We start from the raw sequence: 24,176 nt of genomic DNA, 5'->3' as shown, positions 1-24,176 counted from the left end.
AAGCCATGGTTTTTAGTTTCTGTCTCTAGCAATACACAGAAAAGAGAGATGAGGAAGGGGCTTTGCTGGCCCAACCAGAAACAGAAACTAAGAACCCATGACTGTATTCTCTCCGTTGGACACCTCTGGATGAATTGTTATATCTTAGTGGTTTGGTTAGCTGTGGGATAGGCAAAAAACCCTTGGATTTTTATGAAATTATATTATTTGAAATGTTTTTCACATGGTATGTTGGGAATGATTTAAGATCTTTTGGCTGGATGTGGTGGGTCTCACCTGTAATCCCAGCTACTTGAGAGGCTGAGATGGGAGGATCCCTTAAGCCCAGGAGTTCCAGGCCAGCCTGAGTGACAGAGTAGGATCTTGTCTCTTAAAAAAAAAAAAGAAAGAAAGTGAATGTCAGGCTCTAGAATGTATTGCCTTGTTAAAAATGATTGCTGTTTAACCTTGCCTTTCAAATTAATTGTCTTTATTGAAGGCTTTATTGAAAAGGCTTGAGGCTGTGAAACCAACAGTTGGTATGAAACGCTCGGAACAACTGATGGACTATCATCGCAATATGGGCTATCTCAACTCATCACCATTGTCAAGACGATCCAGATCCGCTCTTGGCCAATATAGCCCATTAAGTAAGCATTTTCAAAATTATGTTATACTTATTTGTACCTTGTATCCTTTTTAAAAAAAAGTAACTTATGTTATTATGATAGAGTTTTAAATGCCAACTCTAGAATGCGTTCTGTTATTTCTCACTGTCATGTTTTGTTTTATTTGTATTAGTTCACTTAATTTCAGGTTTCATTTACAGCATATAATGACAGGAAGGAAACCAGGAGATAAAACAATCAAAAATATCAGTAGGTTCTTAGGTAATTGAGGAAGGACTTTTAATTTCAAAGTTTATTGAAGGAAGAAATACATAGATGTGCTGTTTAAAGCTGCTAAAACATTCTCCATAGGTAGTTAAGAATTATTGCTAATAGCCTCCAGCCCTTATGTGTGCTTTTTCTTACTTACTGGATAACTAAAACAAAAATTAGCAAACTGATCACACAACAAGCCTTACTGCAGTAAGGCTTGTTGTGTGATCAGTTACAGACCTAGCCAGTTGTGTGCCCCAGAGAGTACAGGAATGGAGTGACCATTTAGTGCTGGAGTGTGCAACATCTAGAAAGGCCAGTGTCCTTTACAGAAGTCTCTGCTGTACTTCATGTATGCATTCTAAACCGTATAATAAATAGAAGGGAATACCAAACCGCCCAATGCCACAACTTCCCAGCGCTCGCCCTCGTGAGTCTTCAACTCTCATGACTAGTAGTTCCGTTTGTTCCTTCTCCAAACCTTGCTTCCGTGGTATAGTGACTAAGACAGGGTCTTATTTTAGTAAGTCATACTTAGCATTGTCCCTAAATGTAGTAAGTTATTTGTTGATTAGATATATAAATGGTTATACAAAGTCATTTTTTTCACATGAATTATTTGAGAAGCTTTTAAAAATGTTTGTTTTCCACGCCAATCCAGTGAATCAAAATCCCCTGGTGTGGCATCTGGTTATGTTTGTTACTATGTTTTTTAAGTTCCACAGGGAATTCTGAAGTGCATTCCTAGTCGAGAATCATAGCATTAGACTATTAGACACACATAGAATGTGGAAGAAAAACTAGTCTGGACTTAAAGTGAGGAGAGTTTCTCAGATATTTCTTCTTTGTATCTTTTCAGGAGGAGCTTCCAGGACATCCAGTGCTACGAGTGGTCTCAGTTGTAGGAGTGAGCGATCAGCTGTTGACCCCTCCAGTGGCCACCCTCAAAGAAGACCTAAACCCCCTAATGTCCGTACAGCTTGGTTATAAAACACTTTTTTTACTTTAAACATTGTTCACACAACTTTCCTTGAAGTGCTCGTGCATATTACTATAATTCTCTGTGTAAACATCTAGAATACCGTGTTAGCAATTTAAGGTGTACAACGGTGAGTTGTAATGTATTGTTATTCAGTGCAAAATTATTGTCAGAAAACCATTTAATGTAAAAAGTGTTTCCTGAGGATGTATTTATATGAGATGTATGTGTTCTTAATAGAGAAATAGTGGTATGCATGTGTATCTTCTAATTATAGAAGTTGATTCAGTTGTCATGCTGTCAAAATAGTAGTGATAGCATCATTGCATGTTGTACCCAAGATGGTCACTATATAGTTTTCAATTTGTGTTATTTTCATTTCTTTATAAGCGTTATACCATGAGGTTAGCTCCTAAATTTGGCTGCCTTTGTTTTTCTTTTGCTTTAGAACTTATGCGGCATGACATAGCTTGATTGTATTAGATTTAACACTTATTATGAAACAAATCTTGAAATTTGTTTTCATTGGTAGAGCTGATCTAGATTTGATGAGCAGATTGAGAGACGCTTCTATTGGAGCAATTCTTGTAATTCACCAGAGGTATCTAGTTATTGTATAAGTGGCTGAGTTAGATCTTAAAAGTTTGATCAATCATTCCAAACCATTTCAAATATGAATATTAGAAAGTTCAACTTAGAAGCTTCCCTTTTGTGTTTTCATGCATTCAGGTAAAGTCCTATTTATGACTCTTAGAAGTGAGGTAGGTTTTAGAGCTACAGTCTTCTAACTCGTGAATAGTTTAAGGACCACATCAGTTACACACCAAGTGTTTGTTGAATCAGTGAAATGGCACTATCAGCATGAAGAGCTGAGAAGCAGATCCTGAGGTGTGTTGGACAGTGTTTTAGGTAATTCAGTATTTATTATGTTATTAGAGAAGACTTAGCATAAGAAAGAAATGCTTTAGAAATTCCAGCAAGTATGGGCCGGGCACGGTGGCTCGCGCCTGTAATCCCAGCACTTTGGGAGGCCGAGGCGGGCGGATCACGAGGTCAGGAGATCAAGACCATCCTGGCGAACACGGTGAAACCCCGTCTCTACTAAAAATACAAAAAATTAGGGGGGTGCGGTGGTGGGCGCCTGCAGTCCCAGCTACTCGGGAGGCTGAGGCAAGAGAATGGCGTGAACCCGGGAGGCGGAGCTTGCAGTGAGCCGAGATAGCGCCACTGCACTCTGGCCTGGGCAAAAGAGCAAGACTCCGTCTCAAAAAAAAAAAAAATTCCAGCAAGTATTTATAATGCCTGAAAAAACTAAAATTTGAACAAAAAGGGAAATAAATCACACATTTGGTGAGGCTGCTGCTTTAAATATTAGCTAATTTTCTTGTTTTGGTTTACTTTGATTTATTTGATTGAACCCTGGAAGTATTATTTTTACCAGTCCCACATTTAAAGACCTAGTAATCTTGATGGAATTGGTAATGGCAGATAGGGTTTAATGTTGTTGACTTTCAAATTAGAATTTTTTTTCTGTCAAACTTAGGCTTTTATATAACAAAGTATGATATCTCATTGTTACCACCGTTTTTCACTAATAGCCTTTTCAGTATGCCCTTAAAATGTATTGGAAAGGTTCCATGTTAAATGACAAATATCTTTCTTCAGTATGAATTTTTGATCTGTAGCCACAATAAGATTTTCATTTTTCAGTGCTCAGGCTCTGTAGCATGCATGCTGAATGCTTTTTTCCTTAGCACCTTTAACAGTAAGGTGTTACTGCATTTTACAAAACATCAATTCAAAATGTCTTGGATTTAGTTTGTATTAATAGATTTTGTTTAGGATCAGGCCTGTGAACATGGGCGCAGTGAGATTAAATAATTCATGTGACCACAACCTCGCTTTGAGGTTCTGCTGCTTTTGGGGGCCATAATTTTCATTCCATGTTATTTGATGCTCTGTTCTGGTGAACAAGTTATTATACCTGTTGTGTATATAAGCTTGAGCTATACTAAACCAAGGCTTTATTTTCTTTTGTTAACTTATGTACTTTTACTGTTGATATATAGTCTTTTCTGTTCATAATGGTGTTAGTCTCTGAGTACATTTTATATTATCTTTGCTGCCACATGTCAGGATACAACACAATAGTTTTATAAATAAAAACTGTACTTTGATTTAGGTACTAATGTAATGCTTTAGTTTTTACTACTTTGAAAAGGGAAGTTCATCTAAGTATTACTGATAACAGGGATCCAACTTAAAGTAAAAGTTGTAAAGGGCAACAGTCTTTTAAGCAGAACTTACAATTCTGTTGTCATGGTTACTTATATATAATGAATATAAATAGACAAATAGGAGTTGGAAAAGGTGGTATATTCTAAGTCAAGGTGCTACGAAGTTGTTATAGTTTAAGGGACATTCTTAAGAAGGAATTACTTAAGTATATTACTCTTCTCGTTTTCAAGGACATGAAAAAGTAAAGGATGGTCTAGCCCTATTTTATATTTTTTTGACTTGTACTGAATATATGTACTTTGAAGATTTACATCTATAACTAGAAAGTATACTAATCCGAGGTCTGGTTATTAGGCCAGATTCTTGTTCAGTTATTTTTTAAACTAATGTTGCCTCCTTTTTAGTAAGATTCTACGAGTTTTTTAACTATTAAAGTTATTTCTTAAGGGGTAGCTCTTATACTTCCTCTACTGTCTTTTTCAGTTTCCATAAACAACTGTTTTCTTAGCTATTACTCCAAATAAAGTTCTTTGGTTTGCTTAAAAATGTAGTGCAATGCAGTTGTTTTCTCCCCGCTAACCCGAGTGTCCAAGATAGACATCTAGACAGCTTTAAGAAGGTGATGGTCATGGGTAAGTGATGGCTGTGCCTCTCATCTTCAGATTCTTCAGATACTGCAAACTGTGAAACATGTTAAGACCAATATAAATCCAAAGATGTGAGTTGATTATACTTTAATAATTAAATTCATAAAAAGTTTACTATCTTCAATGCCAAAAGAGTCTTAACTTATAAATGATTATATACAGTCTTAGAAAATGTGCTTAACGGTTATGGCTTCTTTATTTCTATGAGTAAAGATTAGTAAGAAACTTAAAATTAACATCCTTTTAAGATTTTCTGTTCCATTTTAATGTATTTTAGCCATTTAGAACTAGTCTGGCATAATGAAGAAAGAAATAAAAGAATTAAAGATAACCAAGTTTTGATCCTATGTTTATCTCTAAAATGCGCTGTCTTGTTCCAATTTTCAAAATTAGAATAACTTGTACGTGCCTTACAAGACCAAGAATTAGTAGGAATAAAGTTGGAAGGACGGTGTCAGTTATTTCTGTCTTTGAAAGTATAATATTTACATGGAAAAGAGTTTGCTTAAAATTATATTCTTAATCAGAATTTCTTTAAACTGCATCATCTAATTACTTCTGTAAAATTGTTGTGGCACTACAATACAGTGGACACTCTTACAGCTTAAAGAAATGGGCTTTTTGTTGTTGTTGTTTGTATTTTTGAGATGGAGTCTCGCTCTGTCACCTAGGCTGGAGTGCAGTGGCACGATCTTGGCTCACTGCAACCTCTGCCTCCTAGGTTCAAGCGATTCTCCTGCCTCAGCCTCCTGAGTAGCTGGGATTACAGGCACACGCCACCATGCCTGGCTAATTTTTTGTATTTCTAGTAGAGATAGGGTTTCACCATGTTGGCCAGGCTGGTCTCAAACTCCTGACCTCAAGTGATCTGCCCGCCTCAGCCTCCCAAAGTGTTGGGATTACAGGTGTGAGCCACCACACCCGGCCAGGAAATATTTTTTAAAAGTAGTCATGTACATCAACATTTCATATGTATTCTTTTTTTTTTTTTTTTTTTGAGACGGAGTCTTGCTCTGTCGCCCAGGCTGGAGTGCAGTGGCGCGATCTCGGCTCACTGCTAGCTCCACCTCCCGGGTTCACGCCATTCTCCTGCCTCAGCCTCCCGAGTAGCTGGGACTACAGGCGCCCGCCACCACGCACAGCTAATTTTTTGTATTTTTAGTAGAGACGGGGTTTCACCATGGTCTCGATCTCCTGACCTCGTGATCCGCCCGCCTCGGCCTCCCAAAGTGCTGGGATAACAAGCGTGAGCCACCGCGCCCAGCCAACATTTCATATGTATTCTATATGAGTAATAAACACACCAAAGCTTGCTGCAAAACATCAGTTTAGGAATTTTTTATGAGGGTTTAATAAAACTAGCGCCATTGGAATAAATTCCCAAGTAGCTCCTGCAGTAGCATATCTGAGCTCTCAACAGCAAAGAGAAAGAATGCTAGAGCAAACACTATTATGTTATGGCAGAAAATTTTATTTGATTTTTCAATTCTGGTGATGGATTTTTAATTCATTTAGAGATATTTCTGGAGCCACTATAATAGACTCTTAAGATTCTATGCTTCCATTTCAAAATTTAGCTGGTAAATCCAGGTAAGTTGCACTATTTGCCCTAGATGACATTTTTGAGGTTTAACTGGTTTACAAAATAAAACTTAGGAGGTAACATCATTATTTTACTATAATGAGACAGGGTTTGTTCACATGGCTCTAATCCACAATTATAAGATAGTAAAATAATTTGAGGCTGGGGATGGTGGCTCATGCCTATAATCCCAGCACTTTGGGAGGCCGAGGCTGGCGGATCACAAGGTCAGCAGTTCGAGATCAGCTTGGCCAATATGGTAAAACCCCGTCTCTACTATAAATATAGAAATTAGCCACACATGGTGGTGCGTGCATGTAGTCCCAGCTACTCGGGAGGCTGAGGCAGCAGAATCGCTTGAACCCAGGAGGCAGAGGTTGTAGTGAGCCAAGATCACGCCACTGCACTCCAGCCTGGGTGACAGAGCGAGACTCCGTCTCAAAAAATAAAAAGAATTTGAAGAGTCACCAAAACATGATTAAAAACTATGGTGCTAAATTCTTACAGGATATATATTACAATGATAGTCTTCACCAAAAAACCACACATCACATTTCTTTCATACATTTTGGAATTATAGCTAGTCTCCAAAGTTTGGAGGGTGCTTTGTTCTTGATTTGATTCTGAGAATCTATTTTATGAAGAACATATGCAGCATTAAGCAAATATATCTGCTTCCCACATAGTTACCTATACAAACTAGAAAAATCTAATTGTACCATTAACTTCGGTCTTCACTTTGAACATTTGAGTGTAGTTTTGCCTGTTTTTGAGTTTCATATAAATGGGATTATGCACTTGTGTATGACTGTTTAGCTCAACATTTTTATGTTTGTGAGATTCTTTGATATTGTTGCATGTAGCTATAATTGGTTCACGTTGACTTTTATGTAGTATTCTAGTACTTGACTATACCACGGTTTATTTTATCTATTATGTGGTTGATGGATATTGTGGGTGGTTTCCAGGTTTTTGGTTTTTTTTTTCTTTTTTTTTTTGAGACGGAGTCTCGCTCTGTCGCCCAGGCTGGAGTGCAGTGGCGCAATCTCAGCTCACTGCAAGCTCCGCCTCCCGGGTTCACGCCATTCTCCTGCCTCGGCCTCCCGAGTAGCTGGGACTACAGGCGCCCGCCACCACGCCCGGCTGATTTTTTGTATTTTTAGTAGAGACGGGGTTTCACCGTGTTCGCCAGGATGGTCTCGATCTCCTAACCTCGTGGTCCGCCCATCTCGGCCTCCCAAAGTGCTGGGATTACAGGCGTGAGCCACCGTGCCCGGCCGGTTTCCAGGTTTTGACTATTACAAATAATGCTAATGTGAGGATTTTCGTAAATGTGCCTTGGTTGATCTGTGTGTACGTTTTAGTTGGGCATGCACCTAGCAGTGGAGTTGCTGGGTCAGAGGTGTGCTTGTGTTTAACAGCTAATGCCAGGGTTGTCCACAGTGAGTGTAACAGCTCATTCTTCCACGAAAGTGTGTAAGTTTCTGTTGCTCTAGAGACTCGTTAATATTTATTATTGTCAGTCTTTTTTTCTTTTTCTTTTCTATTTTTTTTTTTTTTTTGAGCCTGGGTCTTGCTCTTTCACCCAGGCTGGAGTGCAGTGGCACGATCATGGCTCACTGCAGCCTTGACCTCCCTGGCTCAAGCGATCCTCCCACCTCAGCCTCCCAAGTAGCTGGGACAACAGGCATACGCCACCATGTCCAGCTAATTATTGTAGTTTTTTGTAGACATGGGGTTTCGCCGTGTTGCCCAGGCTGGTCTCGATCACCTGGGCTCAAGCAAGCCTCCTGCCAAGGCCTCCCAAAGTACTTGCAATCCCAAAGGGATTCCATATGTGAGCCACTGCAACTGGCCTTTCCGTCATTTTTTTAAAGTTTTAACTATTCAAGTGGATATTTAATATATCTCATTATGATTTTAATTTTATTATTTTGACTAATAGAACATTTAAAAAAAATTTTTCAACTTTTATTTTGGATATAGAGGGCACATATGCAGGTTTGTTACTTGGGTATATTGTACCCAGGCAATGAGCATAGTATCCAACAGGTAGTTTTGCAGCCACGTCCCATTCCTTCCCTTCCCTGTCGAGTAGTCCACAGTGTCTGTTCCCATGTTCGTGTCCATGCATGCTCAGTGTTTAGCTTCTACTTATAAATGAGAATCTGCAGTATTTTATTTTCCGTTTCTGCATTAATTTGCTTAGGATTATGGCCTCCAGCTCCATCCATGTTGCTGCAAAGGACATGATTTCATTCTTTTTATGGCTGCGTCATATTTCTTGGTGCACATGTACCACATTTTCTTTATCCAGTCACCACTGAAGGGCACCTAGGTTGATTCCATGTCTTTGCTATTGTGAATAGCATGGAGATGAACATACAATTGCATGTGTCTTTTTGGAATAAGGCTCTATTTTCCGTTGGGTATATACCCAGTAATGGGATAGCTGGGTCAAATGGTAGCTCTGTCTTAAGTTTTTTGAGGAATCTCCAAACTGCTTTCTGCAGTGGCTGAACTAATTTACATTCCCATCAACAGGTATAAGCATTCCCTTTTCTCCACAGCCTCTTCAACATCTGTTGTTTCTTGACTTTTTATAATAGCCATTCTGACTGCTTTGAGATAGTATCTCATTGTGGTTTTGATTTGCATTTCTCTAATAGTGACAATGAACATTTTTTCATGTTTCTCAACCACTTATGTATCTTTTGAGAAGTGTCTGTTCATCTCCTTTGCCCATTTTTTTTTAGGACGGCGTCTTGCTCTGTGGCCCAGTGCTCTGCACTGGAGTGCAGTGGTGCAATCTCAGCTCACTGCAACCTCCTCCTCTCGGGTTCAAGCAATTCACCTGCCTCAGCCTCCCAAGTAGCTGGGAATACAGGTCTGCACCACCATGCCCAGCTAATTTTTGTATTTTTAGTAGAGACGGGGTTTCACCATGTTGGCCCGGCTGGTCTCAAACTCCTGACCTCAAGTGATCTGCCTGCCTTGGCCTCCCAAAGTGCTGGGATTACAGGTATGAGCCACTGTGTCTGACCATTTTGCCTTTTTTTTTTTTTTTTTTTTTTTTTTGAGACAGAGTTTTGCTCTGTTGCCCAGTCTGGAGTGCAATGGTGCGATCTCGGCTCACTGCAGCCTCCTCTTCTGGGTTCAAGCGATTCTCCTGCCTCAGCCTCCTGAGTAGCTGGGACTACAGCCGTGTGCCACCACTCCCAGCTAATTTTTATATTTTTAGTAGAGGTGGGGTTTCACCACGTTGGCCAGGATGGTCTCGATCTCCTGGCCTCGTGATCTGCCCACCTTGGCCTCCCAAAGTGCTGGTATCACAGGCTTGAGCCACCACACCCGGCTGATTTTGCCTATTTTTTAATGGGATTATTTTTTGCTTGTTGATTTAAGTTCCTTATAGATTCTGGATGTTAGTCCTTTGTCAGAAGCATAGTTTGTGAATATTTTCTCCGTTTCTGTAAGTTTGTTGACAGTTGCTTGTGCTGTGCAGAAGCTCCTCAGTATAGTGAGGTCACACATGCCAATTTTTGTTTTGTTGCGGTTGCTTTTGAGGACTTAGCCAAAAATTCATTGCCAAAGCCGATGTTTAGAGGGGTATTTGCTAGGTTTTTCTCTAGGATTTTTTTTTTTTTCCCTTGAGACAGAGTCTGGCTCTGTCACCTAGGCTAGAGTGCAGTGGCTCACTGCAACCTCTGCCTCCCTGGTTCAAGCGATTCTCCTGCCTCAGCCTCCTGAGTAGGGAGCCACCACACCCGGCTAATTTTTATATTTTCAGTAGAGTTTCACTATGTTGGCCAGGCTGGTCTTGAATTCCTGACCTCAAGTGATCCACCCGCCTCAGCCTTCCAAAGTGCTGGGATTACAGGTGTGAGCCATTGCGCCTGGCCTCTTCTGGGATTTTTATAGTTTGAGGTCATACATTTAAATATCGAATCCATCTTGAGTTAATTTTTGTACATGGTGAAAGGTACGGGTCTGGTTTCAATCTTCTGCATATGGCCAGCTAGTCATCCCGGCACCATTTCCTTAATAGGGAATCCTTTTCCCACTGCTTGTTGGTGATGGCCTTGTCGAAGATGAGATGGCTGTAGGTGTGAAGCTTTATTTCTGAGTTTTCTCTTCTGTTCCGTTCTATTCTACTCTGTTTTGGTACCAGTACCATACTATTTTGGCTTTTTTGCTTTCATATGAATTTTAGAATGGTTTTTTTTTCTAATTCCATGAAGAATGATGTTGGTAGTTTGATAGAAATAGTGTTGGGTCTGTAAATTCCTTTGGGCAGCCTGGCCATTTTAACATCTTTCAATCCATGAGCATGGAACATTTTTCATTTAATTTTGTCATGTCTGATTTCCTTCAGCAGTGTTTCATAGTTCTTCTAGAGATCTTTCACCTCTTTGGTTAGCTGTATTCCCAAGTATTTCATTTTCTTTGTGGCTATAATAAATGGGATTGTGTTCTGGATTTGCCCGTCAGCCCAGATGTTACTGGTGTATAGAAATGTTACTGATTTTTATATTTGTACGTTGATTTTGTATCTTGAAATCGTATTAAAATTGTTCATCAGTTCTAGTAGCCTTTTGGCAAAGTCATTAGGGTTTTCTAGGTATAGAATCATATTGTCAGTAAAGAGAGATAGTTTGGCCAGGCACGGTGGCTCATGCCTGTAATCCCAGCACTTTGGGAGGCTGAGGCAGGCAGATTCCGAGTTCAGGAGATCAAGACCATCCTGGCTAACACAGTGAAACGCTGTCACTACTAAAAATACAAAAAATTAGCCGGGCATGGTGGCACGTGCCTGTAGTCCCAGCTACTTGGGAGGCAGAGGCAGGAGAATCACTTGAACCTGGGAGGCAGAGGTTGCAATGAACCAAGATAGCGCTACTGCACTCCAGCAGCCTGGGCAACAGAGCAAGACTACATCTAAAAAATAAAATAAAAATCAAAATAAAATAGAGAGAGAGAGAGAGATAGTTTGATTTTCCTGTTGGATGCCTTTTATTGCTCTGGCCAGGACTTCTAATATTCTGTTGAATAGGAGTGGTGAGGGCAGGCATCCTTGTCTTCTTTCAGTTCTCAAGGGGAATGCTTCCAGCTTTTGCTTGTTCAGTATGATGTCAGCTGTAGGTTCATCATTGAGGGCTCTTATTATTTTGATGTATGTTCCTTTGATGCCTAGTCTATTGAGGGTTTTTTAAATCATGAAGGGATGTTGGATTTTACCAAAAGCTTCTCCTGTGTCTATTGAGATGATCATACGGTTTTTCCTTTTAATTCTGTTTATGTGGTAAATCACATTTATTGATTTACATATGTTGAACCAGCCTTGCATCCTAGGAATAAAGCCTGCTTGATCCTGGTGAATTAACTTTTTGATGTGCTATTGGATTCAGTTTGCTAGTATTTTGTTGAGAATGTTTGCATCTGTGCTTATCAGGGATATTGGCCTGAAGATTCCTTTTTTGGTTGTATCTCTGCCAGATTTTGGTATCAGGCTGATGCCTGATAGAATGAGTTGCGGAGGATCCCTTCCTCCTTGATTTTTTTTTTGGAATAGTTCCAGCAGGATTAGTACTAGTTCTTTTTTGTATATCTGGTAGAATTTGGCTGTGAATACATCTTTTGCAGGGCTTTTTTTGAGTTTTTATTTTTGGTAACGGATTCTATTTCAGAGCTTGATATTGGTCTGTTCAAGGTTTCAGCCTCTTCCTGATTCAATCTTGGGAGATTGTGTGTTTCCAAGAATTTATCCATTTCCTCTAGATTTTAAATTTTGTGTGCATAGTTGCTCACAGTATTCTCTGAGGATCTTTTGTATTTCCGTGGGATGAGTTGTAACGTCACCTTTGTCATTTCTGATTATACTTACTCGGATCTTCCTTCTTTGTTAATCTAGCTAGCAGTCTATTAATCTTGTTTATGTTTTTCGAAGAACTCTTGGTTTCACTGATCTTTTGTATGGGTTTTGTTTTGTTTTGTTTTGTTTTTTGAGACAGGGTCTCTCTCTGTCCCCCAGGCTGGAGTGCAATGGCGCAATCTCGTCTCACTGCAACTTCTGCCTCCCAGGCTCAAGCAATCCTCCCTCCTCAGCCTCCCAAGTAGCTGGGACTACAGATGCACGCCACCATGCCAGGATGATTTTTGTATTTTAGTAGAGATGGGTTTTCGCCATGTTGGCCAGGCTAGTCTCAAACTTCTAGCCTCAAGTGATCTACGGTGTTGGCCTCCCAAAGTGCTGGGATTACAGGTGGGAGCCACTGTACCCAGCTTTTGTATGGATTTTTGTCTCAATTTCATTCTCTAATTTTAGTTATTATTTAGTGCTTCTCTAATTTTAGTTATTATTTTCTTCTGCTAGCTTTGGGATTTTCTTTTTTTCCCCCCTAGATCCTTTAGATGCAAAGTTAGATTGTTAATTTGAGATCTAACTTCTCGATGAAGGCATTTAGCACTATGAACTTTCCTCTTTTTTTTTTTTTTTTTTTTGAGACAGAAGCTTTTTGGATTTTCAATATTTTCAGATTTTGGAATATGTGCATATGCATAATGAAATGCCTTGGGGATGGGACCCAAGTCTAAACATGGAATTCATTTATGTTTCATATGCACAGTATACACATAGCCTGAAGGTAGTTAATAGAGTATTTTTAATAATTGCGTGCATGAAATAAAGTTTTGACTGTGACCCATCACAAGGTCAAGTGTGGAATTTTCTACCTGTGGCACTATGTCAGTGCTCAAAAAGTTTTGGATTTTAGACCATTTTGGTTTTCAGATTTTTGGGTTAGGGATCAAGAATGAAAATTGTTTTTCCCAAGTGCTGCCTCTTGACTTCAGTTGCAGTGAACATATTGTTATTTTTCCCTCAAACACGAAGGCATAAAACCTTGGCATTCTCACTGATTTAACACTTTTTTTTTGCTTTAGATGGAGTCTTGCTCTGTCGCCAGGCCGGAGTGCAGTGGTGCGATCTCAGCTCACTGCAACCTCCGCCTCCCAGTTTCAAGCGATTCTCCTGCCTCAGCCTCCCGAGTTGCTGGGACTACAGGTGCCCATCACCACGCCCAGCTAATTTCTGTATTTTTAGTAGAGACGGGGTTTCACCATGTTGGCCAGGATGGTCTCGACTCCTGACCTTGTGATCCGCCCGCCTCGGCCTCCCAAAGTGCTGGGATTACAGGTGTGAGCCATCGCACCCGGCCTGATTAACATTTTTCTTCAATGTCTGTATCATGTCCTGTCTGTTCTTCAAAACACATTACTCATTTTCACTGCCATCATTCTAATCCATGCCTTCATCACATTTGCATTACTAAAATAAGCTTTTAGCTAGAAAAAGCTGATGAAACACTGACTTAAGATTATACGTTATGTGGTTTGTTACTTACGTCACGTCTCACATATTTTTAGTCTGTTTTACTTCCCTAATAAATTAAAAGAAAGCCCCTGAGAGCAAGGACCATATGAAGCTTTTGCACTGGTTACGGCATTCAGGCTGATGGGAAGCCATACATGGGTGTCACTCAATATGTGTGATTCATTTGTGACTGCAAAAATGGCAAAACTAAACTCATCTAATCTTTAAAGGGCTGTGAAAATTAAAATGACTATGTAGAACACACAAAAATTACATACAAGATGTTTTATGTGAGACATGTTATAGGTATTTTGTTGTTGTTGTTGTTTAGGGACAGATCTCACCCTGTCACCCAGGCTGGAAATCAGTGGTACAATCATAGCTCACTGCAGCCTCCCTCCTCAGCCTCCTGAGTAGCTAAGACTACAGGTGTGCATCACCACACCCACCTAATTTTTTATTTTTTGTAGAGACAAGGTCTCCTTATGTTGCCCAGGCTGGTCTTGAGCTTCTGGGCTCAAGTGAACCTCCCACCTCAGCCTCCCAGAGTGCTGGGATTACGGGCGAGTCGCCGTGCCTGGCTGGTGATCTTTCTGTAATGTTTATGACTTCAAAAATGGTAAGACAGCTGATTCCCATTATTCACGGAAGTTATATACTACAAAGTTGAGGCAAACACTGAAACATTTTGCCAAGGGGAAATACAAGTTTAGGTTCCCATGAGCCGCTAGTCACAAAAATCATACATGACCTTGTTTTATGTGTTTATACTTAAAGACACCTTATTTAATATATATTGCTGATCATTAACACTGAGCTCACGGCCCAGGCCTGAAGACAGCTGATCTGACACATGTATTTTCCACAAGGCAGGTCTTGGCCCTCCTGTGCTGAGGAATAGCACTCTGCTTGGGGGCCATGTTAATTGGCAATGATGGTGCCTTGGATAAACTGCATTGGCCACTGCACAAAGCTTGGGGGACTTTTTAAACAGCAGAATTACTGTAGCACAAAGTAAACACATGAACAGGATGCTTGTTTACAGGATGAGGCCGAAATGAAAAGGCAGGGTGTCACCTTGTTCCACTGCAACTAGGGACGTGTGTCAGGCAACTTGCGTCTGTCATCGCTCTGTGTGTGTCCGAGGACCTTAAAGTGGTTACAAATAAAGTTTGGCAGTGAAGCCAGTTTACAGATATGTAATCTGTGAATGAGATCAACTGTACTTTATTGCAGATTGATAAAATCTCTGATATTCAGGAGGAGCAGAAAAGCAAAGAATTTATGACACGGTAGACTTTGTTAAATTTTATTAAAGAGCTTGAAATTTGCATTTAAGGCAGCCGTAAGTTTTTATTCATTGCATTATACGACTCCAACAAGCCTGTCCGGCCACCCCCACGGTGCTCTGCGTGTTCAAGATTTCACCCGAACTGTTGAAACCCTTTCCCAAGTATTTTGTAGGTTCCCTGTGCTTTTTAGATGCATTCTAAAAATTCTCGCTCATTCTTACATTCAACAGAAACTTGCTAAACACCTTCTCTGTCCTGGGCACTGTGCCAGGTGTGGAAGATAAGCTCTCCTTGCAGCGCTTGATTCCTTGCAGGCTTGCACCTTGGGGGTGTTTAGTAAATGCCGCCTCAACACGAAGGATGCCACGTATTTTACAGAATAAAATGGAACGGGAGCAGTCGCCCAGTTAATTGAGATTTCAACACAAATACTTGAGACAAGTTTTCATTGTTTTTGGTGTCCAATTATTACCATTATGGACTCACTCATCTTGTATCATCCTCCATAATTTTTCTCATATATTTAAAATACAAAATAAGGTCTTAAAAAGATTTAAGATGCCAAGAGGTGAGGCTTTAGGGGAGAAAATACCTAAAGATGACTGGGGTTGGTGGTGGTGGTGGTGGTGAAGGAGGGCTGCGCCTAGGAGACAGCTGTGTGGGAAATGGGGCTGATGAGAAAGGCCTGGGGCGGGTACCTGAGAGTCGGACGCTCAATTCCAAGTTGTCACTTTTACGTAAACCAGACCTTCCAGCATGACGCAGCTTTGCACGATGATGGTATGGCGTGAGGGTAGGTTAGTGAGGGAAGTACTGCCTGTTCTCCCGCCAGATCCCAGCACTCTGTCAGAGGCTGAGGGTTCTAGGAATTCATGGTGAGTGAAGTAGCTGCGGTGAGGAACTGGCTCAGCAGGGCCTGGGGCAACGTGCATTAGAGGTAACCTTAGCAGGAAGCGGGAGGGCTGACACCTGGGTCACATGTAGAATGTAGATAATGTGCCCTACGTAATAACTGTCCATGCCTCTTCCCTCCCCATTCCATGCCAGGGTTAAAGACAGAACACAGTTACACTTCTTGGTTGGGTTGGGAGGACGCACTGTTCATTCATTGTGTCAGGTCTTCCTCCTCCTAAACTTGGGCCCCGCTTTGAGACACGCTCCATCAAAGTACTTGCCTACTACTAGCCTGCCCTGCTTTTATTCCCTATCAGCAATAGAATTTGGATCACTCATATTATCCTTAGAATGAAAAGCAACAGGAGGACAATGGATCCAGGAGGCCTCTAACTGCACATGTGCTACCTGGCCTCGAGGAGACAGGCTGGAGAGGTGCCTTCCTTTTAGCCCTTCAGACTTTATTGGCCTAGATATCTACCAGGTGAGGTCAGATGTGATCCTGGATTTTATAAAACTCAGACCTTGGTAACTGTGGTAAAATCAACACAGCCAATTTTTAGCTGGGGAGGCAGGAGTGAGTCGGTGGAAGCGCTTGGTAAGCAAAGTAAAGAACAGGAGGTACAGAGACCAACCCCCACCACCCAACCACCTGTTAGAAAACACAGAGAAGACATCTGCCTGCCTTTCAAGCTTTGCCACGGATACAGGGACTTGCTTCCTCCAGATTAGTCACCATCCGGGAGACTAGAGCAACTGCTTGGTCTTTTCCTGGTCCCAAAGTGTGAAGTTTCCAACCTGATATTCTAAGTATTTTCCTCTGGCTCACGAATCTCAGAGGGGCGAATCCAAAACTGACTTCCTGTAGGTCTTGGTAATTGTTACAGGCGTCCTGGAGGATGCTTTCTAGACCCATCTTTCTAAATCTGGTTATTTTCTTTCAAAGTCTCCATCTCCTACCACTCCCTCCCCCCATTTCGTTTCCCTTCTATTCTTTCTCAAGCAAGATGTATTGTCTTCAACAAATTATCTAACAATGGCATTTCACCTTTTCTCCCCAACTTAAGCATCGTTCAGGGCAGGTTCCTATCTTTTTTCCCTTCCACGGGACCTAAGAGGTATTAAATACTAGCTTGATAACTGATGCTATGCACTGAATGTTTGTGTCCCTTCAAAATTCATTTGTTGAAATCTTAACCCCCAAAGTGGTGGTGTTTGGAGGAGTGGCATTTGGGAGGTAATTGGGTCATGAGGGTAGAGCCCTCATGTATGGGATTAGTGAGCTTATAAAAGGGACTACAGAGAGCTCTGTCGCTCTGTTTCTGCCATGTAAGGATACAAGAAGTCGGTAGTTTACAACCCAGAAGAGGGCCCTCATCAGAACCTGACCACAGTGTCACCTTGATCTTGGACCTCCAGCCTACAGAACTGAGAAATAAGTTTCTGTTGCTTATAAGCCATCAGTCTACAGTACTTTGTTATAGTGGCCAGAACTAAAACAACTGATTTTTTTTTTTTTTTTTTTTTTTGAGACAGGATCTTGCCCTGTCACTTAGGATGGATGTGGTGGCGTGCCATCTCAGCTCACTGCAACCTCTGCCTCTCGGGTTCAAGTAATTCTGATGCCTCAGCCTCCCGAGTAGTTGGGATTACAGGTGTGCGCCACCACACCCAGCTAATTTTTTGTATTTTTATTAGAGATGGGGTTTCGCTGGGTTGGCCAGGCTGGTCTCGAACTCCTGGCCTGAAGTGATATGCCCACCTCTGCCTCCCAAAGTGCTGGGATGACAGGTGTGAGCCACTGCACCCGGCCTTGACTTTCAATGAATACTCTCTACTTATCATAAAATTCTAGGTGTCACAGTTACCTAAAGGGATGAAAACAGAGCACTTCCTGATCATGGAAAATCCTCCAGATTGTGATTTAAAACTTTCAGCAGAATCTCAGAATTTCTAAAGACTGCAGGAAAGTGCCTAAGACAAGGCAGGATTATGAAAGCCATTATCACTTTCTAGCCTACAGTAACACTGGATAAGATAGAATATGACCTGCCTAAGTTTGACGACCGGAACTTTAAGCATTGTACGTTCTCATATTAATACATACTCAATATAATATCTGGCATTTAGAAGCTTGGCCACTGACTGATACATGAATCATGCTAGAAAATATGCATTTTTGATTTTTTAAAAATGCATTTTACAGTTAATAAGAGTTCAATAAAATAGAAAGCGTGCATTAAGTGGTCTTTATTGATGTTTCACATTCAGTTATTTCTTATCAGTTCTTCAGTTAATTGTACAAGTATGATAAATTATTTTCTATTTGCTGTGGGAATTTAAATGTAAAATAAATACAAAATACATGTGTGGTTTAATGAACACTCAATGAAGCATCTTTTCTGAGGTATTCCTTTTAGTCTGGTTTTATCCCAGATCTTTTTACTTCCCCTAGGAATAGTCGATTAAACCACACAATGGATCTGTGAACTTGTGGATCAAGTTCACTGTAAATCTGTGAACTTGTGTTTTAATTACATTAGACATATTTTTTGATCTCATCATACAACACCAATACAAAAGCACCGCCCATGCCTCTCAACACATTGGACCAGGCACCTTTGAAGAAGGCCTTGGCTCCTTCATCTTTGGCAATCTTCCTCCAGCAGTCAACTGTCCCCGTGTACATAATATCAGCTGTGGAAACAAATGTTGGTGAGGGCTCCACAACGCTGGAGGAAAGAGACTTTTCCTCTGAAACATATCTGTACACACTGTTATCAGTTTTATAAAATCAGGGTCATCTGGGCATGGAGTCCCAGCTCCATGTAACATTCCACTGGACATCTCCTTCCTTGCTTAACTGGCAGGCTGGGTCTCCTGTCATTCCTATGCCATTAGTTCAAGGTCAGTGAAGAACTGGGGCAATTAACCAAGTAATTCATGGACTGCCCAACTGCGAAGCAAGAAGGGCGCAGGGGAGCAGGAGTACTATGCTACGTGGTTACCTTTTTTTATGGAGGACCAAACTGAGGCCTAGCCTCAGATGATGCTGCCCAAGGTTATGCAGTTAAAATAAAAGGCTGCAACTATTAGTTGAAATATACGAAACTGCTAACATGGGACTGCTTTTGACTTTTAAAGTGGCAATTTCCTATGGTTCAATCTATAGAAGCCAAAACTTTTTCTGGCACAACAGATTGCTTCAGGCCATCTCTACCCAGCTAAACACCCCGTCCCACTAACACCTATAGCTAGGAGGGAAGCAAGAGTTCTTTGTAAGAAGTAGCTAACTACTTCTTTTCCCTAGCTTCTGCACCCAGGGTCTAAGGGAAGAGGGCCTAGGGTCTCTATAATGCTAGGTACCTAGTTAAATTCACATCTGAATATCTTACTATTGATGTTCTTATCATCTCTTTAATAAAATGGAAAAAACTTTTCCCTAATAGGATAGTTGAGAATGTTAGGGGGAATTAATACAATCTTTCTTCCCTGAGTCCTTATCAAATAATTTTGAAAATTAATTTCCAGTGAGGAAGACCGAAAGGGGCACTGTAAAATGTTCTCCTCGGGCAAAAAGAAAGAAGTTTAGACGAGTAGAGCACAAGCTTACCCCCCTTCCGGCCGGACTGCATCATCATCCTACGACGAACAGTGTCAAAGGGGTAGGACACCAGCCCTGCGACTGCCGTCACACTCTGGGCAATCATCCAGCTCACAAAAATGTGCACGTTCTTGGGGTCAGGCAGCATCCCTGTGGACAGAGCCAAGAAGCCAAACGGCTATGAAGTGACTGTTCTCAGCAGAAAGCAGGTGGAGGGACAGAGCCCACCGCACCTCCAGCTCCACGCTCTGACCTTGTGGGGAGCCCGCCCCTGTGCAGGTGCTTCACATATGACCAGGCAGACAGCAAAGGTGGCTGCTGCCCTCTCCGGACCCCGAGGGGCCAGTGCTCAGCTTGTCTGCAGGGCATTGGAAGTGGCTTCAAGTTAAACTCAGTAACTGCTATGGCTGTGTCTGGAGGGAGACAGGCTCCCCTTTCCTCCTCTCTGAATAACTAAAGGCCAGAGTTTATTTCAGCAGAGGACACAAAGAATGCTTTAGCTATTAATTTATGCACACCACCTCCTCATTCAGAAGCCTTAATTACCCCAGAGACTAGAAAAAAACAAGATCAATAAATATCAAGTCCTTTGTGAGTTACAGATCCCGTAGGGTCCTCTTTCCACACCACCCTCCTTCTCCCCTGATGCCCCTCTCTCACCCTTGGCAGTATCATAGACTCCGAAGTAGGCAGCTCTATAGATAATGATGCCTTGGACAGAGACGTTGAAACCCTGGTAGAGCCCCCTCAGGCCATCAGACTTGAAGATCTTGATGATACAGTCGCCCAGACCATGGAACTCACGCTGGGCGGCGCCCTTGCCCACGTCGGCAGCCAACCTGGTCCTAGCAAAGTCCAGCGGGTAGACAAAGCAAAGGGAGGTGGCCCCAGCGGCCCCACCGGACGCCAGGTTACCAGCAAAGTAGCGCCAGAACTGCTTATGCCGATCCACACCCCCTAAGAAGAGCTGCTTGTACTTGTCCTTGAAGGCGAAGTTGAGAGCTTGGGTGGGGAAGTAACGGATCACGTTGGCCAGATTACCCCTCCAGAAGGAGAGGAAGCCCTGCTCCTTGGGGATTCTCACCACACAATCAATGATCCCTTTGTACTGCTTCTCAGCACTGATCTGTTTGCTGGCATGCTGGACCTGGTGGAGGGGAGGGTGGGTGACAGACGACAGGCAGGCAGAGACAAGGGAAGAGGACAGGAGAAAAAAGGTTTGCACTTCCTAGATTTTTTTTTTTTTTTTTTGAAGAAAAAAAGGATGAGGAAATCAAATGGATACTGAGGACGTGTAAATGGATACTGTTATCCATGTTAGTTACTGGATAACAAGCCTAAATAACCCAATGTTGCTTCAATTATTAGGGTATTTGAGGGAAAAGGTGTCGCTCCAAATAAACTGAAAAGGTGATTGAATTGTATAAAGCTAGCCATTTATTTATTTCACTTTCCCTAGGTTTGAGAACTGTATGAGGGGCTTACTGGGGGACGGAAATGAGTAACACTCCCTGCTTCAAAGGGCTTTGGATTTAATAGACATGATGGCCAAAAATGACAATTTCTCAGTGTCACTCTGATCACCCTGGAGATGAGGATCTCTACTAGATGCTCTAACAGAGGAAGGAGAATAAATCCACTAAACATTAGGGCTCCAAAGTTTTCAAGCAGATAATCCAAGTAATCAATTATTGAGAGTTTGCTGCTGTTGTGAACAATTTGTGGGGGTTTTGTTAGTAATTTTGACTCCCAAATTGGGCTCTTCCTCATTGAGGGGCCCTGACCTTTTGGGCAGGTGGAGGAAAACACGAGAGGATGATAAACCATTCAGCGACCAGGTAGGGGAGGAAAAGATTTGGAGACAGGATGATCTGAGTTTATTCCGAAAATTGTTTCTTAATATTTCAAAACCTCAGCTTCATCTGTAAAATGGAGAAGAAGAACTCTCTCACAGAGGTTACATAAAGATGAAGGCGTCAGCCTACATACAGCATTATGCATGAGATACGACAAGGGAATTCTTGGGTGATGGCTATTTTGATGTTTTTATTGTAAAGGTGCGTGCGCATAAGACGGTGCCAAAAACACTGGCAATCACTAGGTGCCTCCGGGCCTGAGTGCACGCCCGTGCTGTCACGGGCGCAGGATCTGGCACACGTAAACCGGCTCCGGGTGGGTTTCCATATATAGACACCCGAACGCCGGGCGCCACCCGACACCAGGAATCTGCGACTGACGCTGGACCTGTCTCTACGCAGAGGGCACCTTCTTCCCCCGCGGGCGGGCGGGCGCCCGGGCCTGTGGCCTGGAGCAGATTTTCCGCGGCGCCCCGCGCCCTGCAGCTCGCGCCGCATCGCGCGCCCCACCCGGCCCGCTGCGCCTGCGCCCGCCCCTTGCACCGCGCAGTCCTCACCTGCAGCAGCAGTTTGACCCTCTCGATGGGGGCGACCGCTGTCTTGGAGACGGCAGCGGCTACGCCCCCGGCCAGGAAGTCCTTTAGGAAGCTCCAAGCGTGATCACCCATGGTGACAGCTCGACGCTCTCAGCCCGCCGGCAGCCCGCTCGCGCTCTCGCCCACGCCCGGCCTGGCACCGCCGCGCAGTCCCCGACCCTGCGCGACGCTAAGGGGCAGCCCCCTCGCCCGCAGCCCCCCCTTATATCCCCGCCGGGCTCTCGCGAGAGGAGGCGGGTCGCAGCCGGCGCTCGCGCCGCGCATTGGCTGGGCAGGTGCGGGGCGCCCCCTCCTCCCAGCTGCAGAGGGCATCGGGGGCGAAAGCGCTTCCGGGAGCGGGGCTGGGCCGGGGGCTGTCCCTGCAACTTGGGACGTTTAAAGGGCACATTCATGTTATCTGTCCCGCCGAGCCCAGGGAACACCGTGTCACCGCGGCATGTGGGCCGCGTATTTATAGCACCGGCAGCCTTAGGCCGGGGCGAAGCCGGGGCAGACACCGGACCGCTGCCGCCAGTGGGGAGTTCTTGACCCTCCGGCCTGCACGGGCCGCGCTCAGGCCCAGGGATTTCGAACCGATTCCTCCCTTTTGCATCTAAAGGCGCCCCCCACCAGAGCTCACTGCCTGGATATGGGCCTCTTTAAAGCCGTGCGCTCCCGAGAATAAATGGCAATCCTCTCAAATAGATACCAAGGTCACCTGATGCTGTGATTGCCTCAGAGAATCTGACAACCTGCTGCCTCTCATTTCTTTTCATTCAATCGTTCGTTCAATCATTCATCCTGCTATTACATATTGATGTGTCTGGCACTCAGTGCCCACAGGAAAGACCTGGTGCAGGGGGCCACCAGGTGAATTCATACTTGTTTTGGCAAAACTCTGTGACTGTAAAACATAGGACACTTCTTTTGTAAGCCCCTAAAGGGTTTAATGTACAACTCTGCGCTCAGCGGAATTTCAGCACATATCAGGGCAGAACGTTCTGTCAGCCGGTGCCTTCTTGAGGGTCAGCGCTGTCAGCCTTCCAGAGAAGATCCAGTCCTTGGCTGCATTTGCCTCTTTTTAATGGCAGCTGGGGTTGAGGAAATGCTATTTAATCCCAGGAAATTGATTGCAATTAATTTCTTAAAATATATAAATCTGAGCTTTAATTTTTCTTAAGCTTGTTTTTCAGGCAGTTCATGTAACCATACAGGTTTTCAAATACAACTGTTCCTTCTCCTAGAATGACTGCAGTTAGTTTTTAACTTTAAACTCTTTACTCAATTATCTTCCCATGTTTGCTAATTTTCATTTGTACGTTTAACAAAGCTTATTCATTGTTTTTATAAGCTTTTTTTTTTTAAATGTTTGCTGACATCATGTTAGAGGTTTATGGAGCTGTAGCTGTGTGTCACCCTGGGCCTGGAGACTTTGGTATAGCAGAAGTCACTAAGGTTCCAGGGCCACAGAGGGCATGCGTTTAATCTAAGAGTGGGGCAGGCTAGAGTTCCGAAATCCAGATAAGCAGAATGAAAGCTAGAAACTAGTGCAAAGTTGCCAGAGGTCAGAGCAGACAGAAGTCAAGGACTCGGAAGAGACAAACAGATAAACCATGTATGTGTTCATTCAACAGACTCTTGTTGAGCATTTACTGTGTACCAAGAACTAAGTGTAGCCCCGCGGATTGAGTATAAGTAGACATGGCCCGTCTCCAAATACCTTACAATTCAGTGTATTCATCACTTGCTCCACTTTATCAAAACTTCACTTACCGATTTCCATGGATCAGCATAATCCACACAGTAATCCTTTTTAATTTATAATAGCGTACTGTATCCCATCCTGTAATATAGAGCAGTTGCTTTTAAACCTCCATTTTCCTTTTAATTGTGCATTAGAATTGTGTCTTATTTTTATTATGAAAAATAGGCCGGGTGTGGTGGCTCATGCCTGTAATCCCAGCATTTTGGGAGGCTGAGGCTGGCAGATTACCTAGGTCAGGAGTTTGAGACCAGCCTGTCCAACATGGCAAAACCCCATCTCTACTAAAAAAACAAAAATTAGCCAGGCGTGGTGGCTTGTGCCTGGAATCCCAGCAGCTCAGGAGGCTGAGGCATGAGAATCGCTTCAACCCGAGAGGCAGAGGTCATAGTGATCTGAGATCACTCCACTGCACTTCAGCCTGGGCAACAGAGAAAGATTCTGACTCAAAAAAAAAAAAAAGAAAAAAAGAAAACAAAACTAATACTGCTATATTGAAACTTACACAAACTTCA

General features: G+C 42.7%; 2 protein-coding genes across 2 annotated transcripts in view; one reads left to right on the top strand and one right to left on the bottom strand.

Moving 5' to 3' along the window:
• The window catches only part of CFAP97 (cilia and flagella associated protein 97), a 44,436-nt gene extending 41,546 nt beyond the window's left edge, over positions 1-2,890 (top strand). The window contains exons 4-5 of the mRNA XM_030816388.1: positions 479-629; positions 1,720-2,890. Of these exons, the coding sequence (XP_030672248.1) occupies positions 479-629; positions 1,720-1,850 (282 nt within the window). The 3' untranslated portion in view covers positions 1,851-2,890. The remainder of the gene's footprint in view (positions 1-478; positions 630-1,719) is intronic.
• A 12,083-nt stretch (positions 2,891-14,973) lies between these two features.
• On the bottom strand, positions 14,974-22,145 carry SLC25A4 (solute carrier family 25 member 4). The gene is made up of 4 exons (XM_030816387.1): positions 21,882-22,145; positions 20,129-20,615; positions 19,478-19,618; positions 14,974-18,561 (listed from the first exon to the last, which is right to left on the bottom strand). The coding sequence occupies exons 1-4, from the start codon at positions 21,990-21,992 to the stop codon at positions 18,404-18,406; spliced, it is 897 nt and encodes a 298-aa protein (XP_030672247.1). The 5' UTR covers positions 21,993-22,145; the 3' UTR covers positions 14,974-18,403.
• Between the last annotated feature and the right edge of the window lie 2,031 nt (positions 22,146-24,176).

The sequence above is a fragment of the Nomascus leucogenys genome, chromosome 7b (genome assembly GCF_006542625.1).
Source record: "Nomascus leucogenys isolate Asia chromosome 7b, Asia_NLE_v1, whole genome shotgun sequence".
Taxonomy (NCBI): Eukaryota; Metazoa; Chordata; class Mammalia; order Primates; family Hylobatidae; genus Nomascus; species Nomascus leucogenys.
The sequence above is the reverse complement of the archived record's forward strand: the minus strand, read 5'-3'. Positions and strand labels throughout refer to the sequence as shown.

What these genes read in the sequence shown, in the direction of transcription:
- SLC25A4 (XM_030816387.1), bottom strand. Translation starts at nt 21,992, where the DNA reads ATGGGTGATCACGCTTGGAGCTTCCTAAAGGACTTCCTGGCCGGGGGC. An exon ending in AGTCTATGATACTGCCAAGG is followed by an intron (nt 19,619 to 20,128) that starts GTGAGAGAGGGG and finishes CTCTGTCCACAG; the next exon opens with GGATGCTGCCTGACCCCAAG. An exon ending in GCAGTCCGGCCGGAAGGGGG is followed by an intron (nt 18,562 to 19,477) that starts GTAAGCTTGTGC and finishes TTGTTTCCACAG; the next exon opens with CTGATATTATGTACACGGGG.